The sequence below is a fragment of the Wasmannia auropunctata genome, unplaced genomic scaffold, assembly GCF_000956235.1.
Source record: "Wasmannia auropunctata unplaced genomic scaffold, wasmannia.A_1.0 LD335986.1, whole genome shotgun sequence".
Lineage (NCBI taxonomy): Eukaryota > Metazoa > Arthropoda > Insecta > Hymenoptera > Formicidae > Wasmannia > Wasmannia auropunctata.
Genome location: NW_012026904.1, coordinates 1511501 through 1527974, shown reverse-complemented (window position 1 = coordinate 1527974; position 16474 = coordinate 1511501). Strand labels below are relative to the sequence as shown.

At 35.1% G+C, this 16474-nt stretch overlaps 6 protein-coding genes across 9 annotated transcripts in view; 4 read left to right on the top strand and 2 right to left on the bottom strand.

The window, feature by feature from the left end:
• Nucleotides 1-2915, top strand: part of LOC105454358 (calcium uniporter protein, mitochondrial) — a 56852-nt gene extending 53937 nt beyond the window's left edge. Inside the window, exons 4-7 of the mRNA XM_011696923.1 lie at nucleotides 50-168; nucleotides 416-562; nucleotides 1227-1430; nucleotides 1560-2915. Of these exons, the coding sequence (XP_011695225.1) occupies nucleotides 50-168; nucleotides 416-562; nucleotides 1227-1430; nucleotides 1560-1895 (806 nt within the window). The 3' untranslated portion in view covers nucleotides 1896-2915. The remainder of the gene's footprint in view (nucleotides 1-49; nucleotides 169-415; nucleotides 563-1226; nucleotides 1431-1559) is intronic.
• Nucleotides 2916-7040: 4125 nt separating this feature from the next.
• Nucleotides 7041-7926, top strand: LOC105454355 (chromosome transmission fidelity protein 8 homolog). The gene is made up of 2 exons (XM_011696921.1): nucleotides 7041-7373; nucleotides 7504-7926. The coding sequence occupies exons 1-2, from the start codon at nucleotides 7354-7356 to the stop codon at nucleotides 7838-7840; spliced, it is 357 nt and encodes a 118-aa protein (XP_011695223.1). The 5' UTR covers nucleotides 7041-7353; the 3' UTR covers nucleotides 7841-7926.
• Nucleotides 7927-7933: 7 nt separating this feature from the next.
• On the bottom strand, nucleotides 7934-8658 carry LOC105454354 (small nuclear ribonucleoprotein F). Its single transcript, XM_011696920.1, has 2 exons — nucleotides 8536-8658; nucleotides 7934-8276 (listed from the first exon to the last, which is right to left on the bottom strand). Exon 2 carries the CDS (start codon nucleotides 8257-8259, stop codon nucleotides 7993-7995), a length of 267 nt encoding a protein of 88 aa, XP_011695222.1. The 5' UTR covers nucleotides 8260-8276; nucleotides 8536-8658; the 3' UTR covers nucleotides 7934-7992.
• Nucleotides 8659-8763: 105 nt separating this feature from the next.
• Nucleotides 8764-10229, top strand: LOC105454353 (leukocyte receptor cluster member 1). Its single transcript, XM_011696918.1, has 3 exons — nucleotides 8764-9039; nucleotides 9105-9204; nucleotides 9332-10229. Exons 1-3 carry the CDS (start codon nucleotides 9017-9019, stop codon nucleotides 10118-10120), a joined length of 912 nt encoding a protein of 303 aa, XP_011695220.1. The 5' UTR covers nucleotides 8764-9016; the 3' UTR covers nucleotides 10121-10229.
• Nucleotides 10230-11610: 1381 nt separating this feature from the next.
• LOC105454352 (PR domain zinc finger protein 5-like) lies at nucleotides 11611-15944 on the top strand. 4 transcript variants are annotated; one of them, XM_011696915.1, is made up of 8 exons: nucleotides 11611-11660; nucleotides 12768-13360; nucleotides 13482-13586; nucleotides 13666-13902; nucleotides 14019-14181; nucleotides 14250-14702; nucleotides 14764-14970; nucleotides 15058-15944. In XM_011696915.1, the coding sequence occupies exons 1-8, from the start codon at nucleotides 11654-11656 to the stop codon at nucleotides 15480-15482; spliced, it is 2190 nt and encodes a 729-aa protein (XP_011695217.1). In that variant the 5' UTR covers nucleotides 11611-11653; the 3' UTR covers nucleotides 15483-15944. The 4 variants fall into 4 exon arrangements, with proteins under 4 accessions (XP_011695217.1, XP_011695216.1, XP_011695219.1 ...); XM_011696914.1 differs by having other exon boundaries at nucleotides 13666-13907; nucleotides 14006-14181; XM_011696916.1 differs by lacking the exon at nucleotides 11611-11660 and adding an exon at nucleotides 11668-12166 and having other exon boundaries at nucleotides 13666-13907; nucleotides 14006-14181.
• Nucleotides 15945-16245: 301 nt separating this feature from the next.
• LOC105454351 (trimethylguanosine synthase) overlaps nucleotides 16246-16474 on the bottom strand; it is a 6541-nt gene continuing 6312 nt past the window's right edge. The window contains exon 9 of the mRNA XM_011696913.1: nucleotides 16246-16408. Coding sequence (XP_011695215.1) covers nucleotides 16301-16408 — 108 coding nt within the window. The 3' untranslated portion in view covers nucleotides 16246-16300. The remainder of the gene's footprint in view (nucleotides 16409-16474) is intronic.

Here is a 16474-nt window from a genome sequence, read left to right as displayed (position 1 = left end):
CTCGCATGACACACTGCATAAAGATAAAGGCCTTTGATCGTTTTTTCAGATGGCGTCAGGATAGCCTCCAGTAACACGATAGAGTCGCTTTTAGAGGAGGATTTCAAATTATTAATAAACGATAACGAATTCATTGTCTCGCCGCCGTTGCAAGAAAGGTGCACGACAGTGAGTTATCACATAAAGACAAGTTCTTCTGTTCGGCTTTATGTTATTCTATAATACGATCCCGAAGCGCGTGTACATATAGTTGCGGACACACGTGTCTGTACTTGATCGACTAGTATTCTCTAACAATATCACTTCGAATGCAATATATTATCCGCAACGTATTTCGAGTCACGCGGGATTTCCCTCGTTCGAACCACATGTCCCCGCAGTAGTATCGACGTATTCATGTCTCCCGGTTTTACAGGAGGATTTACAGAAACTCGGGGACGTGCAGGCGCTCGTGGCGCAATTGTTCGAGGCGTTCCACGTGCGGGAATATCACATCGACATGGAGAGATCTGTCGTCGCCGAGCTGGAGAATATTAGGCTACAGCTGGTACCAATGGAACAGGTAAAAAATGCGAGAAAGAGTAATCGTGCTACAGATCGCGATATATATATTATATACGGGATTAATGCAGTGTACTGAGAAGGGTATTTTGTCAGGATAAAATTGATTTAATGGTTAACTTTAAACAAGGCGCGCTAACGAATTGGCTTTCTATTCCACGTGAATCGGATTTAAACGCGGGCACACTCCCATTGTCCGTTTTCTCTCACCGCGTCCCCGCTTATACGGTTTTTACAACTTTTCTTAATTGCCATATTCTTGAGCGTTCTAATTAGCACACTCGCGCGCGCGCCTCGCACACGCGATCAGACGAGCAGCGATACTTTTCTAATCCCGCCTTTGTGCGCGCATCGCGCTCTTTGTTACGCAATGCCGTAAGAAGAAAATCGTCTGCGAAATGCGTTTCCCGCGTCTTTCTTTCCCCTCCCCTCTCCCCCCTTTTCCTTATGAGATAACGAGGCAGGGTAAAAGGTGTGCCGTTTCAATTCTTTCACGGTATACCACCCGGTACACTCATCCATCTCCGACCTCATTTTCTCAATTACTTGGAGAATACGACGGTAGCCGTGAATTATCCTCGCTCAAAAGAAACCTCAAAGTACGACCGGTGAATGATGAGGCAATCGCAGGGGGGTTTTCACGTGTTCCCTCTTAATCGTTCTAGAAATTGCAAGAGATACAAAATGCCGCTTACAAGAGGGCGAATTTTTATATCTGGACGTTCCTAGTCATGATGTCTATCCAATTCGGGGCGTTGGCCAGATTAACCTGGTGGGAATACTCGTGGGACATAATGGAGCCCGTCACATACTTCGTCACTTACGGCACTACTATGATGTGGTTTATTTATTACCTCGTGACTCGACAGGTTAGTTTCTATAAAAATGTTGCAAATCGTCCAGAAATGGATTGCACGACACGGCACCGTTCGACTGCCGCGCGCGACGTAACGCGATATACGATCAATCACGATTTTTCTTCATGTATCTTCACTTAGGAATACATGCTACCGGACGTGTTGAATAGGCGACACCTAATAGTGCTTCACAGAAGAGCGCGAAAGGTCGGGCTCGACCTCATCTTGTACAATCAGTTGAAGGAACGCGCGTACGAGTTGGAGACCACGTTGAAAATTATTCGCGGCCCTTTATACGATTACAAGACTCAACGGGAGCGGCAGCAGCGCGCCCGATCAAGTAGCTCCAGTAGCTCAAGATCGCCGAGTTCCTCGCCTAGCCCTAGTCCTAGCCCCGAAAGAGACGTTCCTAATAAAGTTATCCCCGAGTCGGACATGCCGAGGAATTACGCCGAGGAAGTACGCCGAGGAGTATAAAATTCTATTCACAAGGTGTTCAATGACGAAGGTGCGCGCGCGACGGAGCCGGAATGTAACAGAATCAACGATTACCGATCGCTTAATAAATCGACGTTATCTTCTTCCAACGAAGTACACACTTAGAAGAAAAAGAAGAAGAAGAAAAAGACTTCCCTCTCTCGAGTACCAAAGCGATGCACTCAGGGTAATTTTCAAGTCCGCAGAATCGGACTGCTGCATGATCGGAATTGCGAGACTGAAGTGGAGATGTAATTTATTTTTGTGTTTGTGTGCGTTTACGTGAAGGTACCCCCGCAGTGATATCTCAGATCTCGAGTCAGTCTTCCAAGTAGTGTATCGGCGGTAACCAACTTTCGTCACGCGCAATGCATTTCATAGGCCGACATATAGGCAGTTAAAGTGGATTATCGAATGCTCAATACTGTCGACGTGTTTGGAAGACGTTAGAGAAAGATATATAAGAGATAAAGAGAGTACACCAAGCGTCATAAATAGTTTAATAGTCACTAGATAAGCATATCCTTCGTCTCCAGTTAGTACTTCGAAGAAGTGACGCATTTCACAAAGATTTTATAAGGGTTTTATAATAAAAAAAAGTACATTTTATTTGACGAACGATCAAAATCACGTCGGACATTTAGTATCTTGCATGACGCTCTTTCCGAAAGTGCTCCTGGAAAATGCATCGAGGAAATGTTAAATCATTTACGACGCTTACGTGTACGTTTACTATTTTGATTAACTCTTTGTTGCATTTAGTGTTAATCGGAAAGTTATATCCCGAGAGATATCAACGGATTGTTGTTGTAGATTACCTCGTCACTTTATCAGCTGGTTTTAGCACTAATACAACCGTCTCTCATGCTCGGCCGAATTATATATTATAATGAATCTCAATGCTCTGTAATTTGAATCACAGCTTTTGCGCACTGGTGCAGATTAAATGCTATTGAATTTAAATGTAAAAATATAAACATATTGACCAACGAAAATTTGGCAGTGTATATACATATATACATAACTTCTTGCCAAATTTATATATACATATATATTATATGTATATATATGTATATTGAATAGATTAATGAAATACTTATAGTACAGAATATATATTTAAAACACATATATATATATATACACACGTATACATATTCATACGTATTCTGTATTATATATATGTATACATATATTCTGCACTAAGCAGATCACTGATCTATTCGATCATATATTCGATTATGCACATGCTTTAATGTCACCTCATGCACGAAAGTTTTTACTATGTACCAGTGCGTATTGGTGCATTCAATCGAATTCAACTACAAGTAACAAATAGAAATTTAGAAATTAACTGACAAGTAATTGTTCTGTCATTACAATGTGACATACCTCGCGAAAATTGTGAGAAGATTCTACGAAACAGTAAAGTGTTAAATTGCATTAAGTGTAAATTATAATATTTCCAATTATGTTTATATAAAAATTACGTTATATAAAACAGAAGTGTATTATAAGAAGTGTATAGTACTAAAAAATTGCGATTGTAACTAAATCACAAAAAACTATAAGTTGTTATGCAAAGTAAAAATATGTCTTGTATTTACATTTTTTAATATCACAACTGTATGATTTATATTTAAAACGTCTTGTATACATTTTGTAAAATAGGCAAACACAAAATTTTTATTCTGCAAAATATTAAAAAGATTTTCAAGATAATTGAAAACTTTATCATGATTGTGACTATAATTTAACGCGTAAAATTGTTAATGAATTACTAAAGTCATTGTGCATAATCTTTTAAAATAACGCTGTTGATTGTTCGCAAAGTGATATTATCATGTACATCGACATAGATGTTATTGTATATATACAATTTTTCATAAAATCAACGAAATTTCACATGCCATAACACCTCTCTATCAATTATAAATCTATCATAAATATTATATTAATAAGAATATCATTAGCTTTCTTCCCATTGGTTCTACATCTGAATTCTATACTGACAGTAGAGAAAACTCCATTCAAAATGGAACATGTTAGTGATTCGGGGATATAGAAGATAGCATACGAACGAATGCATTCGTTTACTCGCTCTCATCACCTCACGATATTAACGTATCTTATACAAAGATATCTAATGTTCCCTCAAAATTTCTTATCTTTAAAAATTTCTAATTCTTGAATAATCAAACTCTATATTATAGAGAACCTTCGATATATGACCAGACATAAAAAAAGCACCTACACTACTATTTAGCTAACTATTATTAATTATTAGCTTTTAATAGAGACAGCATAAATAATGCTACTGTTACTATTATGCTTTTCTAGGCGATTTTCACGAAAATATCATAATATAAAAATTCATATGATCACACTTCTCTATAAACTATGGGAACTCCTTCTCGCTTTCATAAAATCTATCCGTCCGCTGAGGTAGTTAAATCTGTAATCAATTTTTTTTATATCGATCTTAACACTTTAAAGAAAAAAAAGATTCAATATACTTGTGTTCTGTGGCTTATGTTTCAAATTAATGCGTCAAGATCTCTATAATAATCTTTACAAAGATTTCAGCTAAATTTATAACTACAATTTTTTATGGAATTGAAACAAATTGAAATATATTAATTAAGATTCTGCTGTCCAGGATTTGTGATTTTGGACTTGAAATTGAAATGTGTCGGTGTTCATTGTCGTTTCTACTTCTCACTTCATAATTGTTTTTTTCTAGTGCGCGATGTTCGATCGAAGAAAATGAGACTTCCAGATCGTTAAAAGTTTTTGATGTATGTCATTTACTGTTTAAGAATATATTATTACTGTCTAATATTAAAAGGTATAATTAATATATATAAATTATATTAAGATTAATAATATTAGATAATAGACTTTTAAACAGTGCATGACATACGTCAAAAACTTTTAACGATCTGAAACCAGTCTCATTAAAATAATTATATAATTATTATATATAATTATATTAAGCACATATATATTAATATATATAAATATATATACATAAATTATATACATAATATACATACATTATAAATAATATGCATATTTATATATAAAATATATAATTATGCATATATATGTATATGTAGAATAATATGTATAAAAAATATAATTATGTACATGTTTATTAAATATGTATATATAATCGATACCTATATATGCATTTATTATAATTATATAACAAAATGGCTATATATGATTAATAGCACTATCTAAAGTTTGTCAACAGTTTTTCGTGTAAGGTAGGATTGTGGATGTTTTTTTAAAATGAGATATGTCAAAATATTTTTTTAAATGTGATCTTGAACTAGTCTCATTCCTGAGACCCTCGCGTGCTACGAAAAACCAACTATGAAGTGAAGTGTAACAACACACACATATACATAGGCATAAACCCTAACATATTTCAATTTCAAGCTCAAAACTACAAATTCTGGACTGCTGAATTAAATTATTCTGAAAACAGCATTCTTGTTTTATAATTTTTTTTGTTTCAAAAAATCATTTTCACGTAATGACATATTATTACGAATTATTTATTAATATCACAAATAGGAAGAATATATTTAATACCGTATTTCTCACGAATGTAGATAATACGCGATCCGGAATTAGAAAGATTACCAGATAAGGTAAAGCTATCTTAACGTTAGAGGCCAATGCTTTTTACGAACGAGAGAGAAACGAACCATGTAAGAGAACACACTTACGCGTAGAACCTTCTCATCTTCTCCTCAATAGGTTTATTCCCACTTCTCGTCGAAGAATGTACATTTCGTACGAAGAGTTAAAGATTTATAGATTGTAGACGGAGATAAGTGGCATAATAATTTAGAGTAACACGAATGAAAGTATCACTTTCCTATCTCTGATCGTTACCGCGCAGTTATCTTCCTCAAATATTTTGTACTATTCCTAGGAGACATTATATATATAATATATACATATATAAAAGATTTTTGTACATATTATAAATATATCATGTACGTACGTACACGCACATGTACATTACGCAAACGATTTACGCACGCGTAATTTTGCGAGCGATATTGCCTTAGCGCATCTTTCCCGCAATCTTTTATCGCCTAATTCTCAATTGACGCGTCACATAGATAATCAAAGCTCTGGCCATATATAAGATTACTGCATACACGTACAAAACTCGCTCCCGGATGTAAAGAGGAAAGGGGTGAGAATCTATTTGTGAAATATCCACGATCTCCTATAATCTTGCAAACTTCTTAATACCGACTTCGTTAGAGAAACGCAAAGAAACGATCGAGCACCGAATCTCATTTCACAGAAATCGCTTCCTGCAACGAATCTCCATTCATTTCTCAAGTCATTTCAAGACCTGTATACATTTTGTATGTTGTATCACATTGTATCCACGTACCAAATCGCGCGAGATTTGACGAATTTAATTTAAGACGCGCAGGATGGGATCGATAAGCGTATCTGTAAAGCGTTGTGTGACCGCAGGCACAAATTTTATTTTTAAGTATACGAATCTCGGGAAAAGTCACACGACAGTCATGTCGACAGTAATTCTCGATAACAAGCGCACCTACGAACGTTTATTTGTACTTTTACGTGTACACGCTATTTGCAGTCGATGCATGAGTGTTTATTCGAGCGGAGATGTGCTGTGATTTACGTCCAATGTACTTACTTCCGTGTGAAGAGAAGAGAATCGGAAATAAAATAGAAATACAAATATACGTGACATCAGATTAAAATACAATCTATAATTGATCCCTATTTCCATCATATATAGCTTCGCTATCATAAATCTCTCCTAATGTATTAATATATAGTTCTTCCTTATAATTGATACACGATTACGTAAATTCTACAAGTCCGATAAAATTATTCGAAATTAATCGAAAGTTCTCTTTTAGACTTTGAGATTTAGAATTTAGTTTCACATGGATATAATATAGATATATTTATTATATTATTACAAATGTTTGATAAAATTATTCAAAATTTATGGAAAATATGTAATATATTTATTATATTATATTATTTAATTATTCTTTAAAATTTAAAATTATACATTTCACGCAAGAGTTTGAATAAGAATATAAAAAATACTATATATTATTTGTAATTGTTACAATCATGTTTTTTAATTGTCACAGTATTATGTTTTTCATAGATTTTTTAATGAAAAATGTATTTAATAGCAATAAACTAGGAGAGAGTACATATACATTCAGTCGCAGAAACATTGCAATGCTTTCTCTTTCGGCCTTTTGAAATGCGCAAAAATGACGAAGCAATCTGATGATCTTTCCGCATGCCAGAACTCGTGGATTCTCAATTCAACTTCTCACTAGTTTCTAGGGATTATTTACGGTTCGCTCCTTACAGATAGATTTACGAATGTAATTTTTGGCGCCATTTATTTAGACCTAACCTGGCGAAGATGATCGTGCCGATTAAAAGGTAAATCTATCCTCATGTATGCTTCCTTTGCGCCGGTTCTACATTTTATTATAAAATTTTATTATGAAGAACTAATAAATGTCTTTCTGTATGTCAATTTTTCGCGACGTCTGTATGTTAATTTTTTTAGAGACGGAAACATAGAAACCTGGGCCATTATAGACCTCCAAGGAGATCTAAAGTTCGAAAAGATCGATAATCCGGACGATCAATTAATCGGCGATCTTCACTTCACGAAAGCTGGAGTGCCTATTCTAATTATTGGAATTCACGTGTTGCACGGGAAAGAGATAAGGCTCGATAAACCGCTGATTGTTTTGGAGAGACATCGTGATACGGGAGATGAGACGATGGAGGAGGAAGCTACGGCGAAGACAGAATACTTCGTGAAGGCTATCGTGAGGAAGAAGCTCCTGTTTAAGTCAAGACCAAAGCCTATAGTGACCAATGTACCGAAATCATGTTAAGCCAGCAGGCTCGTGAACACCACTTACGTTTTTTACGTACAACCTTGTAAGAAATAAAATGATTTCGTTTTATTGGTTAAATTAAATTAATGCTTAATAATACAATGTTTAATTATATAATGTACATTGAAGTTTTAGATTTACGTCATACTTCAATCCTTCATCTCGCCCTCTTCATCCGATTCCTCCACTCCTCTTATATACATCACGTTGTTACATCTGATCAGTACTTCGCCAAGGTTTCCGGTGCAATTGCCGTCTATGTGCTCCTCGGTGCTCGCAAGCTGCAGATTCATGTATCCGTCAACCGAGACGAGGTAGCCCTTGTATTCGTGGCCCCACTTTAACTTCACCATGACCGCCTTCCCAGTCAAACCATTCAGGAATGGCTTGGGATTTATTGGCATCGTCGCAGCCATGATGTCAAATCTGTGAACTAAATAAAAAAATGTATAGAATATATACGTTGTTTTATGCTGCTCGCAAAAAAAGAATAGTTGCGATATGATAATTCTCTGAAAATACATTAAAATATTAATTTTAATGCGTTTATGTGAATAGCATCTCCCGGTGTGCCGGGTTATGTTAAACGGATACGTATAGTATATAGTAATAAAATAATAGCACTTCTTGTGGCATATTTCAATGAAAGAGTATATTAAGTCATAAATAAAAAAACGTATACATTTACTTACCCTCTAAGAAGCGCAAATAAAAAAATTCTTCGCGCACACTGTGTGCTGACTTAACCTCAACTACAACGAAACGAAACGTCCGATCTGAAGATTCTAAAGCAATCACGCCAATCACGCGCAATGCGGTCTCACGGGCTACCAACTGCGAAAGATAAAATTCCACGGTTTCATTTACATGTCCAATTGTAGCCAATCAGAAGATCGCGCGTTGCCAACCGCAGGCCTCGGTTTGATGCGAAAGTAACCTCGAAAACTTGTTTATATTCGCCTCATTCACTTTATTCATCTAGATCGGAGCGATCAGCTGACGTTTGACAACTAGATTTAATCTGATTTTCCGGAGATCTGACAACAATCTGATTTTGTGGAGGGGTTTTTATTTATTCTACACATGGGTGGTGGATTTGCGCCTTCGACTTGTCCACAAGATTTATTGACTACAATCTGATTTTGTTAATCAAGAGGATTATTTTCCCTGACAATGAATATCTTACCGAAGAAAAGGTAAGGCAGACGCATTCTTGCATTTGCATATCTTGAAACTAATTGTTCGTTTTGTATTCACTCAGATGGCACGTACGAACGAAGGAGAACATCGCTCGGGTACGGAAAGACGAGGCAGAAGCTGCGGAAGAAGAGAGGATTAAAAACTTGCGAATTCAGAAAGCAGTACGTGATAAATTATCTTTCCAAATTCCGACGTAGATTTTGTACCTCACTATCAAAAATCATTTCTTGACATTATTATGCATACGCTTAATTTTACATTAAACTGTTGCTTTTATTTTTTTATCAGGAAACAGAAGCGAGGGTAGATTTGTTAAGACATCAAGCGAGATCCAAGTACGATGGTCGGGCAAAAACTGAAACCAGTTCTACCAGCAAGAAGTTGGAACACGTCAACTTCTTCGCGGAGCTCGAGGATGGAAAGATTGATTACAGTAGACCTAACGCGGAACACGAGAAGGAAAAGAAGGAAGAGAAAGAGAAATATGAGAAGCAAATTGGATATCTGACGTATCTGGGACAAGATACTAACGAAGCAACTGGTAAGAAAAATTGGTACGAGGAATTACCAAAGAGATTAACGGACACAGAGAAAGATGTAGAGATAGGGGTAAAGAAAAAAATCTTGGACGATCCAATGATTGATATGAAGAAGTATCTCAGGATTATGCGTTCTGAATCTACTGAAGATCATTTAAAAGTGAAGACACAGGATGTGAAAAGGAAGCATTGCGATTCTGATGGTTCTCATTCCGATGAAAGGCACAGTGCGCATAAAAAGAACAAAAAACACAAGAAGAAGAAACATAAACATTCAGAGAAGGAAGAAATTAAGAGTCAGAGTAGTACGGATATAGAAAAATTAAGAGCAGAGAGATTACTCAGGGAGCAAAGTGAAAAGCTGAGGACTGAAGCACTATTGGCGAAAGTGAGAGGTGAACCGATGCCCGTTGTGGTACCGGAAACTCCTAAACTTGCCATAAAACAGAAATATAACTCGCAATTCTTCCCCGAAATTGCTAGACAAAATGCAGAGAGAACGCCGAAATTTTCTAGACAAAATGTAACAAGTCCTTAAAATATATTAGTATTTCTACATGTCAATTCTGAAGAATTGTATTATAATTATAGTTTTATTATCTATTACTCTGTAATTTTACACACACACATACACCACATATATATGTATATATAAAATACGTCTAGAAAGTTGTTATTAAATTGTTATTATATAAACTGCTCAGAAAAAGTTAATTAATGAGAAACTATTTTAATTATTTCCCAGAGCATGTCATTTATTAAGAGAAATTTAAAAACAAAAAATTTTTAGTCTAGTAATTTTTTGGCAATGCCACAGATATAGAATAGCTTTCTCTGGAGTGATTGTCAATATTATGATCTGCTATGGCTAAAGAAAAGAAAACTGATGCATGCAAACATCATACTTAATCAAATAGCTTTTATAGAAATTGATCAGAAATATCGATAAGAATAATCTTGGCATATTATTGTTCGTCAAATATAATCCATAAGAATATTAACATACCTTCTTTGACCCAATCGATCTTTTATCTATATGTATATATGAATATCCTTGCGTATATATTTTGGAATGGAAGATAATTAATTCCTCTTATATTTTTCTCGGCCTAATTTTAATAAATATATATATCTCTCTCAATTCTTCACAATTTGTCACTAATCACGTATGTACTGTCCATGGCATAGAGAGTGGATATGCCCCTGTTTTAAATGGAACTTCTCATCGTATGAGGCGTATATAATTAATGAAGATAGCCGGTCAAAGACAAATTTTCATGACTATTTAGTAGGCCCGAGAGTACTTGAAAAACGATAACATTACCAATCATTTCGGCTGTACCAGGAATAACAAATACGATCATTTACATGATTGAAGGTTTTACTTAAAACGTGGGCATATCCATTTTCTAACTTCTCCCGTTTCTCTTTGCTAATATTAATATACGTATATAGCTTTAGAATTTTGTTTTTAAAAATTTTTGTTGACTTTAAACACAGTATTTTATTTATTATTTTTTTTACAATTTATATTTAGTGTTTTTAAATTTTCAATTAAATATTTTTAAATTTATTTATAAGTGTAATTTAAAAACTTTTGAACAGAATAATAAGGATAAAATACTTTTAAAGATGTTTACTTATGTACACACATTTTTTATTTTATTAATGAAATAAAATCCTAATAAATATATGTATAATGTATAACATCTAGATTACATTTTGTCAGATTACAGTTTATATTAATTTGCATTAATCTGTAAATAAAATAGTCTTTTTAATAAGGTAAAACAAAATATATATAATATATTTTAAAATATTAATATATTTAATTTTTGTTTTCTGTTGTATTTTTTATATTTTATAAATTACAGTGTAATTAGAAGTTCAAAATATACATTCTCAAAAGTGCTCCTTTTTCCATCTCTGATAATTAATATTTAAATTTAATATTTTAATATTTTTAACTTTTATGACATAATTCTGCCTTGAAATTTGGCGCTTTCCGCAACCGAGGATATGGCGGTAAGTCATGTGATCGCGCATCAAAAGCCGACGCTTGTTGTCGCAAATGTTGGGTATGTTCAAGCTGTGTCCTGGTTGTCTCCCGCGTATTTCTCTACGTTAGGGTGTGATGTAGGGCAGCTTCCGCTCCAGGCAGAGAACGCCTCGTCATCGAGCTCGTGTCCTCGTGTCTTCGCGCGCGTCGCTTCACCGGCGATCCTTCCACGCTACTTCGCGCGCGTAGCCGGAAATCTCGAACCAGACGCCCGTCGTGCGAGGTGCCTCGCGAGAGACACGATTTCGAATTCGAATACCTATAGTTCGAATATCTTCGCGATCACGTCTCTCCACGTCGCCCTCGCTTCAACGTCGTCGCGCGTAATGCTCGATCCGTCGACGCTGAGGGGGATTTAATTATCGCCCGCGAGAGGTTGCTTATTACTGCCTCGCAGAGATAACCTCGTTATTCCGTGTTGATATTTTACATTTCGATGTTTACACGTATTCTGTGATATATAGATATAATTAGGAAACATTGACACGAGACTGCATAATTCATCGCCCTTTTGTTATCGTCTCGGTAAGTTTAAACTCTAAGTTTGAACTTACAATATTAGTAGTCTGTTTATAGAGTAGAACTTATATAAGTTGTAACACAAAATTGATATATTTTTTTTAATAACTATAGGAGAGAGGATATTATGGCAGATTTTACAGATCTCAAGTTAGTTGATTATTAAAACTTAGGTTGCAAATAATATGTTAAAAAGAAAAACAGATTTTGCAAAGTGTCTACTGTAAATTTAATCTTATTGGCAAAATGCCAGTAGAAGTATAGCAGATCAGCTGACAGAAAATGATGACAGACTGATTGTAGAAACAGCGCAAAATCTCGTTCGATTACAATTTAAGTGATATTTACTTAAATTACATTTAGATTACAAAATTACAGATTTGATTCAATTTCGGTTAATCTACTGTCACATATTGACAAGCTCCCTCGATAGAATATAAGCTCAGTACAAAGATAGTTGATCAAAGATATGTCAATCTGCCACAATATTCTACTTGAACCTGTTGGCAAACTGTTAACATACCGCTAACATTTTGCTTACTGCTAGAACGAAGTTAATGTGCAAACATTCAAAGTCTCTAAACAGTTTGTGTTAACGCTCATTCAGATCAAGCTCTATCGGCGATGAGCGAAGAAGCGAATACAGATGTATCCTACTTGAGCTGTGATATAAATGGCACGAAATATATTTACAAACTCGCGCCGTCACCGACTGACATTATGAAAGATCCGAGTGAAGAACAAAATGCAATTGACATTGCCAAGGAGGGAAGTGAGTTGGACAATGGAGAAGAACCGATCTCGATCGTGTGTCTGAATGGACAGCTGTACGCGATTAAGGATGGAGTGATCGAAGAGGTGGATACCAATCAGGCTGTAGAACGGACGAGTTGCGACGAAACGTCGTTCTTGATAGCGAAGGACACGGAGAGCAACGAGACTGACTACATCACCAATGAGGATATGGTAATCGAAAGGCCCACAAAGTACAGACAACCCGAGGAGCAATATGAGGTCGCTACAAAGGAGGAGGCGGTAAAAGATTTCGTCGCAGAGGACGATAGTAACGTTAACTTCGACGATTTCTTAGAAGTTGTGACTGCTTTCAAATGCAAGATGTGCACCTACCTGTCTCAGGACAAGATGCAATTGTTAGATCACATTCAGAAACTACATTTAAACTCTACTGTAGACGTTAAAGTAAGTAGCGATCTAGACTTAGGCTCTGTAGTTCGCAATCTTAATCAAAGTAACTGTATTTTGCTCAGCAGAAGCTTATAACGCTATATAAAAATTGGCTTACTTTTATTATTATATATAGCCAAAGGACGAATCTAAAGTGGATGAAGTAAGAATAGTTTATATGTGTGCGGAGTGTTCCAACTGCTTCCATTCTTTTGAGGACTGTAGAGAACACATGATTAATGTAATGATCTTAAATTTAATTTTTTTCAAAGGTAGGCTACTTTTATCCGAACGATGTGATAGAGTATGTTTCCCCTTAGGATCATCAATTAATGGACATTGGGAGTGATGAAGCTGGAAAAGAAAATTTGACAGATGAAAATCTGACGAATCCTGGCTTGGTAACTGAACACGAGGATCAACATATCGAAAGCGGCGAGGCGGAAAAGAGTCCAGTAAAGATTTCGAAGACCTTGAAATTGATTCAGAACCTTGAGTCAGAACTTGATTCAGAATACATGCATAACAGAAAAATGATAGAGTCAGAGGAAAGAAATGTGAGGTATATTTTACAAAAAAAAAATATATATGTATATATTGCATATAGAAGAAACCTATTTTCTTACGTATCATTTTTAAACAACGTGCAATCTTCGCAAGGTGTTCTTATCAGGGCTGTCCATACAAATTCGCCTCGGAGGAAATTATGCAGCAGCATGTTCTCTGCCATACAGAATCTGAAACTGCAACGACATTCAAATGCAGCGTGTGTCGAGATATGAAGTTCCCAAAGTGGCGCCAATGTAGCTTGCATTTATGGAAAAAGCATCAAATCGGTTCGTAAATGTAATAATATAAGAAGTTAAGAGAATTCACACATTCTTACGCAGTCACTTTTTCACAGACATAGATTTGTTTACCTGCAAAATTTGTAAAGTCTACAAGAGCGCTACCATAGTAAAACTCTTGACGCACATGAGAGTGCACAGCGATAGCCGTGACTACAAGTGTCCTGATTGCGAGAAATGCTTCAAGCAAGCCAGCCAGTTACGCAATCACCGTATAATGCATTTAGATCGCAAAACGTTAGAGGCAACTCGGTGGTACACTTCAAAGAAATGCGAAATATGCGGTAAAACTTATGCGAACTCGAAGTGTTTAAAGAATCACATACAAGCAGTACACTCCAAGCTACGTCCGTACGTTTGTAACGTTTGCGGTCATGCTAGCGCCAGAAGGGCGATGTTGCAAATGCATTTGCGTCAGCACACGGGTGACAAGCCCTTCAGCTGCGAGATTTGTGATTACAAAACTGGAGATCATAATACCTTACGACGGCATATTATGCAACACACGGGTAAGTATCATGTCCAAAATTAACCGTTATAGAGAAGTAATTTGATTTTTTAATACCACAGGATTTCGACCGTACAAATGTCCACATTGCTCATATACCGCGATACAGAGCAGCAGTTATAAGAACCATTTGAAATCGAAGCATCCTTTACTGTCTGGCTTATTTACATGCGACCTCTGTCCTTTCAAGACTGTGAAAAATGAAAGTTACATCCAGCACTTAGGAGACCATGAAAAGGGTTTAATAAAATCTAACGTGCAGAAAAAAGGTAACGCTTGAGATTTGTTGAAACTGCTTGTGCCTGATTCAATAGATGTCTTTATTTAAATTTCTCCATTAATCTCTTTACACGCAGATAACGAGAATGTCGAAGTCTTTCCCGGCAATATTGCGGCGGCGCAATTAGTTTATAGTTGTTTAGGTGCCTTTTCGAAAGACGGGGATACGTTAGAAGCTAATTTGATGTCTTCCTCAACGTCCGCTGATGGTACTTCTCAAACAATCACGATACAGATACCGTCGAAACATCTTCAGGGTTCATTATCAACAAGAGAGAGTTTAAACAAAAATGATTCTACTATTGAGCAAGAGGATGACGAGACGATGCATTGCTTCTTAAAGATTCCTAGAGAAGAGGAAGAAAGTATAGACACTGGCGGTATAACGATACCTGCGGAGCCTGAAGAAAGAAGTATTAGAACAATTGATATTGAAGAGACAAACATAACAGCCAGTGACATTGAAGAGACAAATGTGACAAATATTGATATTGATTCGTGAAATTATAAAGCATCAAATCATAAAGTAATAATTAATGTCGAATAATAAAATGTCCTCCAATATGTTCAAACAAATGATGACACAATGTTGCATGTTATGATGACAAACAAAGAAAAGCTAGTCATATATCAATAATTAGTTTTTTTTTTCAATAATTTCAAGCAATAAAAATATGGAAATATGTTAATGTGATATTTTTGGATATGTATAAACATTATGGAAACAGTTCTAATTTAAATTTAGAAATGTTAATTGTATAATACTTATTTATTAATAATTTTAATAAAATTAATTTAACAAAACTGTTGAAAAAGAATCACAAAAATTGTTTCGAGTTATTCTTACTAATCAATCAAATTACAAACTTGTTGTATATGTCAATGCATGATATGTTAAATTATCATCAGATCATTATTTTCATGCTATTTCAAAAACTTTATTTTACCATTATTCGGTGTTTCATTTGTTTCATTTTATGATAAACATTGCAAATACAATTTATCATAAAGAAAAAATTTCTGGCATATCGGTTCATTAAAAAATTTCGTTAAATCTTAATAAAACTTTAAATTATAAAGAATACTCTCTCAGAGATATATTTATTAAAAATTAAAATTATATATGTATATGTGGAAGAACGTACATAAAAAATGTAAGTTAATAGAAGTTTGGAAGTTGTAAAGTATAAATTACATTATCCTTCCAAATCTCACAGTAGAGTTAAAATTTTTAACTGAAAAAAGTATCACGATTTTGGTTCTGACAGGTAAATAGAAACTGAAAAAAAGTAAACTAAAATGTCTGTTTCTTCATTTAAATTACGTCCTGGCCAATTCACCGTAGTAAGCTGTACAAGCCGTAAGCTTCCCATTGAACACGTTTTGTTGAATTTCCACTTTGTCATATCTGTCAGTTAACATGATCATCTGTAATTATGTTTATATGAAATTAATTATATGTAACTACATCTCTCTCCCTCTCTCTCTCTCCTC

Excerpts from the sequence above, each read along its gene's own strand:
- LOC105454355 (XM_011696921.1), top strand. The coding sequence starts at position 7,354 with ATGATCGTGCCGATTAAAAG. Across the intron at positions 7,374-7,503 it reads ATGATCGTGCCGATTAAAAG|AGACGGAAACATAGAAACCT; the intron begins GTAAATCTATCC and ends TAATTTTTTTAG.
- LOC105454354 (XM_011696920.1), bottom strand. The coding sequence starts at position 8,259 with ATGGCTGCGACGATGCCAATAAATCCCAAGCCATTCCTGAATGGTTTG.
- LOC105454353 (XM_011696918.1), top strand. The coding sequence starts at position 9,017 with ATGAATATCTTACCGAAGAAAAG. Across the intron at positions 9,040-9,104 it reads AATATCTTACCGAAGAAAAG|ATGGCACGTACGAACGAAGG; the intron begins GTAAGGCAGACG and ends GTATTCACTCAG. Across the intron at positions 9,205-9,331 it reads ACTTGCGAATTCAGAAAGCA|GAAACAGAAGCGAGGGTAGA; the intron begins GTACGTGATAAA and ends TTTTTTTATCAG.
- LOC105454352 (XM_011696914.1), top strand. Across the intron at positions 13,908-14,005 it reads TCAGAGGAAAGAAATGTGAG|GTGTTCTTATCAGGGCTGTC; the intron begins GTATATTTTACA and ends AATCTTCGCAAG. Across the intron at positions 14,703-14,763 it reads GCATATTATGCAACACACGG|GATTTCGACCGTACAAATGT; the intron begins GTAAGTATCATG and ends TTAATACCACAG.